Source organism: Salvelinus sp. IW2-2015, unplaced genomic scaffold, assembly GCF_002910315.2.
Source record: "Salvelinus sp. IW2-2015 unplaced genomic scaffold, ASM291031v2 Un_scaffold648, whole genome shotgun sequence".
Taxonomy (NCBI): domain Eukaryota; kingdom Metazoa; phylum Chordata; class Actinopteri; order Salmoniformes; family Salmonidae; genus Salvelinus; species Salvelinus sp. IW2-2015.
In genome coordinates, this window is record NW_019942588.1 from 626,366 (window position 1) to 638,770 (window position 12,405).

At 40.2% G+C, this 12,405-nt stretch overlaps 1 protein-coding gene and 1 pseudogene across 1 annotated transcript; both read left to right on the forward strand.

Annotated features, from left to right (window-relative positions):
- The first annotated feature begins 1,880 nt into the window (after nucleotides 1-1,880).
- Nucleotides 1,881-5,638, forward strand: LOC112068681 (4-galactosyl-N-acetylglucosaminide 3-alpha-L-fucosyltransferase 9-like). The gene is made up of 2 exons (XM_024135882.2): nucleotides 1,881-1,968; nucleotides 2,530-5,638. The coding sequence occupies exon 2, from the start codon at nucleotides 2,537-2,539 to the stop codon at nucleotides 3,647-3,649; it is 1,113 nt and encodes a 370-aa protein (XP_023991650.1). The 5' UTR covers nucleotides 1,881-1,968; nucleotides 2,530-2,536; the 3' UTR covers nucleotides 3,650-5,638.
- LOC112068686 (4-galactosyl-N-acetylglucosaminide 3-alpha-L-fucosyltransferase 9-like) lies at nucleotides 1,890-11,538 on the forward strand (annotated as a pseudogene).
- The last annotated feature ends 867 nt before the right edge of the window (nucleotides 11,539-12,405 follow it).

The window sequence follows — 12,405 nt, forward strand, 5'->3', positions numbered from 1 at the left end:
TGACAGAGTCTGGAGACGCCGTTGGAGAACGTTCTGCTGCCTTGCAACATCTCTTCAGCATGACCGTTTGGCGGTGGGTTCAATAGTCATGGTGGTTTGTTTGGTTTTAGTTTTCTTAAGTGGGTCGCGCACAAGCCCTCCATGTGCTCGCCAGAGGTAGCCTGACTGCCATTAGGTACCGAGATTGAGATCCTCAGACCCCTTGTGAGACCATATGCTGACACATGCAACATTTTTGGCCGTGCTGGAGGTCATTTTGCAGGGCTCTGGCAGTGGCACCTCCTGCACACAAGGCGGGAGGTAGCCGTCCTGCTGCGGGGTTGTTGCCTCCTACGGCCTCCTCCACGTCTCCTGATGTACTGGCCTGTCCTGTGGTAGCGCCTCCATGCTTCTGTACACTACCGCTGACAGACACAGCAAACCTTTTTGGCCACAGCTCGCATTGATGTGCCATCCTGATGAACTGCACTACCTGGCCACTTGTGTGGGTGTAGACTCCGTCTCATGCTACCACTAGAGTGAGAGCACAGCCAGCATTCAAAAGTGTGACCAAAACATCACCAGGAAGCAGTAATGTCTGTGGAACTTGTTCAGTTTWTGTTTCAGTTGTTGAATCTTGTTATGTTCATACAAATATTTACACATGTTAAGTTTGCTGAAAATAAACACAGTTGACAGTGAGGACGTTTATTTTTTTGCTGAGTTCATGTAGTCCAAAAGAAAACGCAACAGATAACTGATCATTTAAGATATTAATTGCATAAACAAATTCATCCAATTTACTCAAGTGTATTTATAAAGCCCTTTTTACATCAGCAGATGTCAAAGTGCTATACAGAAACCCAGCCTTAAACCCCAAACAGCAAGAAATGCAGATGTAGAAGCACRGAGTATAGTACTGAGAACATAGTAGAGTAAGAAACCAACCACATTAGAACAACACTTATATATTTTAKGATTAAGCCACCATAATCATTCTATTAACTTAGGTGAATTTAAGATAACCTATGTGAAAAATAATAACATTTTTGGAAACTATAGTTGTTAACATATGTTATTTCTGGCAGAGGCAGGATTTGAACACGGTACCTTCGGGTTCAATCTTCCGTTTCAAATACAGGAAAAAAACAACGTTTTCATTGTTTTTCAGCTTATCGTAATAAATAATGAATAATAAACACATTATGAAGAAGAACCCTCAACCTTTCCCTTTTTGTTATTTTCTCTCAAATTTTTTCCTCCTTTTCTTTCAACGTTACTTTCCCCTTCTTCTTCCTCCCTTCTTCTCCCCTCAACATACTATTGTTCCCCAGCTTCGAGTTGGCAAGGCTACATGGTAACACCTAATTGCTGTTACCCAGATCCCCCTTGCAAAACAGGTTTTAAACCTCAAGGGTATTTTCCTGGTTGTGTGAAGATTTWWTTTTTWWWWAAATGCTCTGAAAGGGTCATCCTCTAGTTGTTGTAACGATCGTCATATAGAGGAGAAGGAGAAGACAAAGGTGCAGCGTGGTAAGTACTCAGAATTACTTTTAATGAATACGACTACTATAACAAAAAAAAAAAAAAAGATAAACGAACAGTTCTGCAAGGTGACATACACTAAACAGAAAACAACCACCCACAAACAACAGTGGGAAAACAGGCTACCTAAGTATGGCTCCCAATCAGAGACAACGATAGACAGCTGCCTTTGATTGGGAACCACACCAGGCCAAACACAGAAATAGACATCCTAGACATACAACATAGAATACCCACCCACATCACACCCTGAGCAAACWAAAAATGGAAACATACAAAGCCATCTAAGATCAGGACGTGACAGTTGTCAGGCAGGTTCTTTTGCATTTCCCATGAAAAGGCATGACGACAGTTGTGCCACACCTCGTCACTAGTCTGGTTGAAATCTAGTGCATGGATTTACATGGATCGCAAACCCTAACACTAACAAGAGGCCTCTTAATGGTGAGGAATGGTTTATTTTCTTTCTCAATCCTGATTTCAMTGTTAAGAGTTTAAAACATCTTGATTTAAAGATGTTCTATAAATTTAACATGCTCTGTTCAAAAGTTTAGTATTGTTTAGGAGAATGAAGCCATACACCTTTATGCAGTCTAACCTGTCCTCAGGATAATGTTAACTAACTTGAGTACACTTWACATGCTAGCACTGCTAATAATAGCCTTTACGATTTCCTATTCTTAATGACTGTCATTATTCTGTGTTTGTGCAGTAAAAACTGATAGAAAACTTCAGAAAAACTGCATGACTCACCATACACTGATTATGAGTGAATTTGAGTCAGATGGAAGAGAGAAAATAGGCATTTTAACTTCATAGATTTAGCCGGTGGTAACTTGTGGAATAWACACCGGCTGAAATGCGGYTTGAACCAATCAGCATTAAGGATTAGAACCACCTGTTGTATAATATAGAAACTCATTCTGATGTCATAGTCAATTTTCACATTGTTCCTTTTTTATATACTTATAAYRTCTAAAATGTAGGTGTGTTTCYTTCTTACAGGACAAACATGTCATCAAWAACTTCCAACCGAACACATCATCTAACTCTGATAGCTGCTCTTGGGGTTTTGTGTTCAGTGCTACTATTTTTTGTTTACTTTAAACCCTCATCTACTGCATGTTCATCTCGGTTGGATGATTTGCAATTTTTGGCAAAGGGAGATGTTTCCTCATCTACCAAAAAGCCTGTGGAAAAGCCGCTTGTGTTGCTCTGGTTCTGGCCACTGGGTTKGAAATGGAATTTTGAAATCTGCAAAACCCATTTCAACATCGATAGCTGTGTTCTGACAGATGACAGATCCCTTTATGACAAAGCAGACGGAGTGGTTGTTTTTCAMARAGGCATCAGCTGGGACCTGAAGAACCTGCCTCAGTCTCCWCGTCCACATTTTCAGAAATGGATCTGGTTTMATGTGGAATCACCAACAAATACTGCCAGAATACCAGGTCTGGAAAACCTATTTAACCTCACTTTGAGCTATAGACGAGATGCTGACATCACAGTGCGAAATGAATTGACAACCGTGAAGACTGAAAAGGACAGTGAGTTTGTGCTGCCGAAGAAAGATAAATTGGTTTGTTGGATTGTGAGCAACAACAATCCTTCAACTGGGACAGGAACCAGAGCAAAGTACTATCAAGAGCTGGTCAAACACATCAAGATACATGTTTTTGGTTCTGCTTTTACAGGGAGTCGTTTGAAGTATGAGGAGTATTACTCAACCCTTGCTAGCTGTAAGTTCTACCTTGCATTTGAGAATTCAATCCACAGAGACTACATCACAGAAAAGGTGAACGGACCACTTGTAGCAGGAACCATACCGGTAGTCATGGGCCCACCCAGAGAGAACTATGAACAGTTTATCCCAGCTGRTTCTTTCATTCATGTAAATGACTTTACTAATGMAAAGGCACTGGCTGACTTCCTCCTCCAATTGGMCAAGAATGATGAGATGTATGTAAGTTACTTCACCTGGAGGAGGTACCTTAATGCCAAGCCCCACCTCCTGACAATGCAGGAAGAGTTTATTCAACCTGTTTGTTTAGCCTGTGAACACATGGCCAGAGACAAAGGATATTATAATGTTGTCCACAACCTTTATGAATGGTACTTTGGATGAGGGTTTAGCCAAAATATTGTAAGCACAGAAAATATTATTTTAGCTTAGCTACGTAAACAGAATACCATTTTAAAAGTGTCTTCGGATTTGGGGATATTTTGTTTCAAAATATTTGTGTATCAATTTAAAGGATTGGTATTCAAGGTTTTAGGGTCAATTTTTATTTACATTTTTTATTAAACACTTTTGGATTTACAGTGTATGCTGCTTCAAAAGTGCTGTCATTACTCAACTTTTAAGGAACCCATTGCATTTAAATAAAACCTTTTACTGCAGTGGGTTAAATCAGCTGATCAGAATTATTCTTGGTAGTTTTAAACAAATCTTCTTTGAAATCAAAGTATACACCTCACACACACTGCTGGCTTGCTTCTGAAGCTAAGCAGGGTTGGTCCTGGTCAGTCCCTGGATGGGAGACCAGGTGCTGCTGGAAGTGGTGTTGGAGGGCCAGTAGGAGGCACTCTTTCCTCTGGTCTAAACAAAGATCCCAATGCCCCAGGGCAGTGATTGGGGACACTGCTCTGTGTAGGGTGCAGTCTTTCGGATGGGACGTTAAACGGGTGTCCTGACTCTCTGAGGTCATTAAAGATCCCATGGCACTTATTGTAAGAGTAGGGGTGTTAACCCCGGTGTCCTGGCTAAATTCCCAATCTGGCCCTCAACCATCACGGTCACCTAATAATCCCCAGTTTACAATTGGCTCATTCATCCCCCTCCTCTCCCCTGTAACTATTCCCCAGGTCGTTGCTGCAAATGAGAACGTGTTCTCAGTCAACTTACCTGGTAAAATAACGGTAAAATAAAAATAAAATAAAAAATGGGCTTTAAAAAAATACACCTGTACCATGTCAGATATAGAGTTGAAATGTATTACATTTTATATAGATCACAGTAGACTGAACTATAACGAAATGGTTTAACATAGAAACACCAGATTTTAGTCTGTTGGGAAAAAAAATCCTTTATTAATTTTGAAATATTATAATAACATTCCACCCATGAGGTCAAAGACAGTGCTTTTGGTAATTGATTGCAGGAAAGGGCTAATATATCTGAATACAGTTACTTAAAGTGATTTTGTAGTCATTACTCACACCGATAGAGTCACTGTGACCCTGTAGGGCAGAGGTGTCAAACTCATTCCAGGGAGGGCCAGGTTTTGGGGTTTTCCTTTCGATGACGACCTAGACACCCAGGTGAGGGCAGTTCCTTACTAATTAGTGACCTTAATTCAYCAATCAAGTGCAAGGGTGGAGYGGAAACCCACAGACACTCTGCCCTCCATGGAATTTGTTTGACACGTGTTGTAGGGGGTCCAGATTTGAGTTGTATAATTTTTTTGCCGTTTGTATGACATTTGAGTAACGCCTCCAATATAATTTCCCAGTGTGCCTAGTCTTTTTGAGTGAATTGCAGAGTTACAGTCATGGGTKGTACAGTATTTGTTAGTGACAGAGACATGGTTGTTGAATTAACTMATTTTTAGTTGTGCGAGTGGCCTTCACCAAGTGAGTTCCCAGGCAAATGTTGTCGTTATAGTTCAACTCTTAATGAAAATACATAACATATCCTGTAAGGCCTTATTTTSAGGCCTAGTGAAATTCCAGTAACTTTACCATATTTTCAAAAAATCCTAGTTGAAGGATTTCCAGGAATCTTCCAACTGGGATTCCTGAAAAACCTGGGAAATGTACCATAATTTTGCAACCCCACCTGCAAGTCWCATTATGCTGGCTTGCAAAGTGACGTRTAACTCCTATTGGAATCCAGACAGAGTTAGGATGCCTAGAAAGCCATTTAAATTGGAACRACCATTTMAGTAATGAGTGCAAAAAATCTAACTAAATGATTGGATTAATTTAGAAAAATGTATGTTATTTATCTTTGTGTAGCATAGCATTAATCCATCAATCACTCAATGTACATGCAAAAACACTTGTTTTGAGTGTGCTACATAAACATTTTAAGAAATAAATTACTTTTCATTGACTTTGAGTATTTGAGTTCAAAATGCCTTGGTGTTTACAGTATACTGTACCGGTGTGTGGATTTATATTTTTCTAATAGATACAGTGCTTGACTTGGACTGAAATAGGTGNAACTGAGAAGTTGTCTGTGGTCACCACCTGCAGAATCACTCCTTTTTTGGGGGTGTCTTGCTAATTGCCTATAATTTCCACCTTTTGTCTATTCCATTTGCACAACAGCATGTGAAATTTATTGTCAATCAGTGTTGCTTCCTAATTGGACAGTTTGATTTCACAGAAGTGTGATTGACTTGGAGTTACATTGTGTTGTTTAAGTGTTCCCTTTATTTTTTTGAGCAGTGTATATATTTATTTTACCATCAAAAGATTTGGGGCTGGCGCCAAAACACCCAGGGCTGAAGCCCCAGAAACCCAGGCCTAATGACGCCACTGATCAGTCAGTTTCCCATCCATTGATACTGTAGAGCGCTGGATTTCCTAGTTTACTCTATTGATAAGCAGACATTTTGTCAGGAGATCCTAGATTTTGGAAATACAGTATATGCAGCTACCTATCCGTCAGGCTCGTGGTTGTGTCAGACTCTGCCTTGTTGTTTATTGGCTAGTTTGAAGGAGAAACTAGGAAGCATGTATTTAGTTGTCTCTTGTCAACATGCTGCTGCTTAAGTTTACTCATATCAAAAGTTGGAGTTGTAGGTACTCTCAAAATATAAAATGAGGCTCTAAACTTGTTGAGCAAACAATATTTCTGCAACGGTAGTTGGAGCTGGATTTTCAAGCTGCCAGTGTGATCAACAGCATCACATGACAGATCTAACACAGTTCCACCTCCGACACCGATAAAACAACCGGTATGTGGGTGTTGACCATAGTTCATCTAATAGAATCGAGCCCTAGCCCTTTATCAGATGGTGTTTTTTCTTCTTTGCATGGATGTTCTATGCTTGGATTCTGTTGTCATTCACTCAGAATCAGTCAATTGCCATAATCACTCATTACCTTGGGCCACTAGGGGCTGTGTGTTTCAAATTTGTCATTAATAAAAAAGAATATATATTTCAATCAATTATTTGAATTTTGATTGTAGGTCAATTATTCTTCACATTCATTAACTAAAATATATGGCTCTGAGTAAATTGCAATACGTGATGTATTTAATTCTAATCAGGTACTAAACTCAGCAAAAAAAGAAACGTCCCTTTCTCAGGACCCTGTCTTTCAAAGGTAATTCGTAAAAATCTAAGTAACTTCACAGATCTTCATTGTAAAGGGTTTAAAACACTGTTTCCCATGCTTGTTCAGTGAACCATAAACAATTAATGAACATGCACCTGTGGAACGGTCGTTAAGACACTAACAGCTCACAGACGGTAGGCAAATAAGGTCACAATTATGACAACTTAGGACACTAAAGAGGCCTTTCTACTGACTGTGGAAAACCACCAAAAGAAAGATGCACAGGGTCCCTGCTCATCTGCATGAATGTGCCTTAGGCATGCTGCAAGGAGGCATGAGGACTGCAAATGTGGCCAGGGCAATAAATTGCAATGTCTGTATTATGAAACGCATAAGACAGCACAACAGGGAGACAGGACGGACAGCTGATCGTCCTCGCAGTGGTAGACCACGTGTAACAACACCTGCACAGGATCGGTATATCTGAACATCACACCTGCGGGACAGGTACAGGATGGCAACAACAACTGTCCGTTTTACACCAGGAACGCACAATCCCTCCATCAGTGCTCAGACTGTCYGCAATAGGCTGAGAGAGGCTGGACTGAGGGCTTGTAGGCCTGTTGTAAGGCAGGTCCTCACCAGACATCACTGGCAACAACGTCGCCTATGGTCACAAACCCACTGTCGCTGGACCAGACAGGACAGGCAAAAAGTGCTCTTCACTGACGAGTCGTGGTTTTGTCTCACCAGGGGTGATGGTCGGATTCGCGTTTATCGTCGAAGGAATAAGCGTAACGACCAAGGCCTGTACTCTGGAGAACGGGGACTGCGGAGGTGGGTGACAGTGTCCGTACTGCCAAGTGGTTTCTGGCCGGACGATATGCTGTCACAGCATCATCATCGGATTGAGCTTGTTGTTCATTGCAGGCAATCTCAACACTGTGCGTTACAGGGAAGACATCTCCTCGTGTGTACCCTTCATGCAGGCATCCTGACATCCGACCCTCCAGCATGACAATGCCACCAGCCATACTGCTCGTTCTGTGCATGATTTCCTGCAAGATAGGAATGTCAGTGTTCAGCCATGACCAGCAAAGAGCCCGGATTCCAATCCCATTGAGCACGTCTGGGACCTGTTGGATCGGAGTTCGAGGCTAGGGCCATTCTCCCCAGCATTGTCCAGGAACTTGCAGGTGCCTTGGTGGAAGAAGGGGTAACATCTCACAGCAAGAACTGGCCAATCTGGTGCAGTCCATGAGAGTAGATGCACTGCAGTGCTTAATGCAGCTGGTGGACACTCAAGAAACTGACTGTTACCTTTGATTTGACCCCCCCTTTGTCCAGGGACACATTATTATATTTCTGTTAGTCATATGTCTGTGGAACTTGTTCAGTTTTTGTTTCAGTTGTTGAATCTTGTTATGTTCATACAAATATTTACACATGTTAAGTTTGCTGAAAATAAACACAGTTGACAGTGAGGACGTTTATTTTTTTGCTGCAGTTCATGTAGTCCAAAAGAAAACGCAACAGATAACTGATCATTTAAGATATTAATTGCATAAACAAATTCATCCAATTTACTCAAGTGTATTTATAAAGCCCTTTTTACATCAGCAGATGTCAAAGTGCTATACAGAAACCCAGCCTTAAACCCCAAACAGCAAGAAATGCAGATGTAGAAGCACAGAGTATAGTACTGAGAACATAGTAGAATAAGAAACCAACCACATTAGAACAACACTTATATATTTTATGATTAAGCCACCATAATCATTCTATTAACTTAGGTGAATTTAAGATAACCTATGTGAAAATAATAACATTTTTGGAAACTATAGTTGTTAACATATTGTTATTTCTGGCAGAGGCAGGATTTGAACACGGTACCTTCGGGTTCAATCTTCCGTTTCAAATACAGGAAAAAAACAACGTTTTCATTGTTTTTCAGCTTATCGTAATAAATAATGAATAATAAACACATTATGAAGAAGAACCTCAACCTTTCCCTTTTTGTTATTTTCTCCTCAATTTTTTCCTCCTTTCTTTCAACGTTACTTTCCCCTTCTTCTTCCTCCCTTCTTCTCCCTCAACATACTATTGTTCCCCAGCTTCGAGTTGGCAAGCTACATGGTAACACCTAATTGCTGTTACCCAGATCCCCCTTGCAAAACAGGTTTTAAACCTCAAGGTATTTTCCTGGTTGTGTGAAGATTTTTTTTTTTTTTAAATGCTCTGAAAGGGTCATCCTCTAGTTGTTGTAACGATCGTCATATAGAGGAGAAGGAGAAGACCAAGGTGCAGCGTGGTAAGTACTCAGAATTACTTTTAATGAATACGACTACTATAACAAAAAAAAAAAAAAGATTAAACGAACAGTTTCTACAAGGTGACATACAAAAACAGAAAACAACCACCACAAACAACAGTGGAAAACAGGCTACCTAAGTATGCTCCCAATCAGAGACAACGATAGACAGCTGCCTTTGATTGGGAACCACACCAGGCCAAACACATAGAATAGACATCCTAGACATACAACATAGAATACCCACCCACATCACACCCTGAGCAACTAAAAATGGAAACATACAAAGCCATCTAAGATCAGGACGTGACAGTTGTCAGGCAGGTTCTTTGCATTTCCCATGAAAAGCATGACGAACAGTTGTGCCACACCTCGTCACTAGTCTGGTTGAAATCTAGTGCATGGATTTACATGGATCGCCAACCCTAACACTAACAAGAGGCCTCTTAATGTGTGAGAATTGGTTTATTTTCTTTTCTCAATCCTGATTTCACTGTTAAGAGTTTAAAACATCTTGATTTAAAGATGTTCTATAAATTAACATGCTCTGTTTCAAAGTTTAGTATTGTTTAGGAGAATGAAGCCATACACCTTTATGCAGTCTAACCTGTCCTCAGGATAATGTTAACTAACTTGAGTACACTTAACATGCTAGCACTGCTAATAATGCCTTTTACGATTTCCTACTTCTTAATGACTGTCATTATTCTGTGTTGTGCAGTAAAAACTGATAGAAAACTTCAGAAAAACTGCATGACTCACCATACACTGATTATGAGTTAATTTGAGTCAGATGGAAAGAGAGAAAATAGCATTTTAAACTTCATAGATTTAGCCGGTGGTAACTTGTGGAATAAACACCGGCTGAAATGCGGCTTGAACCAATCAGCATTAAGGATTAGAACACCTGTTGTATAATATAGAAACTCATTCTGATGTCATAGTCAATTTTCACATTGTTCCTTTTTATATACTTATAACATCTAAAATGTAGGTGTGTTTCTTTCTTACAGGACAAACATGTCATCAATAACTTCCAACCGAACACATCATCTAACTCTGATAGCTGCTCTTGGGGTTTGTGTTCAGTGCTACTATTTTTTGTTTACTTTAAACCCTCATCTACTGCATGTTCATCTCGGTTGGATGATTTGCAATTTTTGGCAAAGGGAGATGTTTCCTCATCTACCAAAAAGCCTGTGGAAAAGCCGCTTGTGTTGCCTGGTTCTGGCCACTGGTTTGAAATGGAATTTTGAAATCTGCAAAACCCATTTCAACATCGATAGCTGTGTTCTGACAGATGACAGATCCCTTTATGACAAAGCAGACGGAGTGGTTGTTTTTCAAAAAGGCATCAGCTGGGACCTGAAGAACCTGCCTCAGTCTCCACGTCCACATTTTCAGAAATGGATCTGGTTTAATGTGGAATCACCAACAAATACTGCCAGAATACCAGGTCTGGAAAACCTATTTAACCTCACTTTAGCTATAGACGAGATGCTGACATCACAGTGCGAAATGAATTGACAACCGTGAAGACTGAAAAGGACAGTGAGTTTGTGCTGCCGAAGAAAGATAAATTGGTTTGTTGGATTGTGAGCAACAACAATCCTTCAACTGGGACAGGAACCAGAGCAAAGTACTATCAAGAGCTGGTCAAACACATCAAGATACATGTTTTTGGTTCTGCTTTTACAGGGAGTCGTTTGAAGGATGAGGAGTATTACTCAACCCTTGCTAGCTGTAAGTTCTACTTGCATTTGAGAATTCAATCCACAGAGACTACATCACAGAAAAGGTGAACGAGGACCACTTGTAGCAGGAACCATACCGGTAGTCATGGCCCACCCAGAGAGAACTATGAACAGTTTTATCCCAGCTGATTCTTTCATTCATGTAAATGACTTTACTAATGCAAAGGCACTGGCTGACTTCCTCCTCCAATTGGCCAAGAATGATGAGATGTATGTAAGTTACTTCACCTGGAGGAGGTACCTTAATGCAAGCCCCACCTCCTGACAATGCAGGAAGAGTTTATTCAACCTGTTTGTTTACCTGTGAACACATGGCCAGAGACAAAGGATATTATAATGTTGTCCACAACCTTTATGAATGGTACTTTGGATGAGGTTTAGCCAAAATATTGTAAGCACAGAAAATATTATTTTAGCTTAGCTACGTAAACAGAATACCATTTTAAAAGGTGCTTCGGATTTGGGGATATTTTGTTTCAAAATATTTGTGTATCAATTTAAAGGATTGGTATTCAAGGTTTTAGGGTCAATTTTTATTTACATTTTTATTAAACACTTTGGGATTTACAGTGTATGCTGCTTCAAAAGTGCTGTCATTACTCAACTTTTAAGGAACCCATTGCATTTAAATAAAACCTTTTACTGCAGTGGGTTAAATCAGCTGATCAGAATTATTCTTGGTAGTTTTAAACAAATCTTCTTGAAATCAAAGTATACACCTCACACACACTGCTGCTTGCTTCTGAAGCTAAGCAGGGTTGGTCCTGGTCAGTCCCTGGATGGGAGACCAGGTGCTGCTGGAATGGTGGTGTGAGGGCCAGTAGGAGGGACTCTTTTCCTCTGGTCTAAACAAAATCCCAATGCCCCAGGGCAGTGATTGGGGACACTGCTCTGTGTAGGTGCAGTCTTTCGAGGGACGTTTAAACGGGTGTCCTGACTCTCTGAGGTCATTAAAGATCCCATGGCACTTATGTAAGAGTAGGGGTGTTAACCCCAGTGTCCTGGCTAAATTCCCAATCTGGCCCTCAACCATCACGGTCACCTAATAATCCCCAGTTTACAATTGGCTCATTCATCTCCCTCTCTCCCCTGTAAACTATTCCCCAGGTCGTTGCTATAAATGAGAACATGTTCTCAGTCAACCTTACCTGGTAAATAAAAAAAAATAAAAAAAATGGGCTTTAAAAAAATACACCTGTACATGTCAGATATAGAGTTGAAATGTATTACATTTTATATAGATCACAGTAGACTGAACTATAACGAAATGGTTTACTAAGAAACACCAGATTTTAGTCTGTTGGGAAAAAAAATCCTTTATTAATTTTGAAATATTATAATAACATTCCACCCATGAGGTCAAGACAGTGCTTTTGGTAATTGATTGCAGGAAAGGGCTAATATATCTGAATACAGTTACTTTAAAGTGATTTGTTAGTCATTACTCACACCGATAGAGTCACTGTGACCCTGTAGGGCAGAGGTGTCAAACTCATTCCAGGAGGGCCAGGTTTTGGTTTTCCTTTC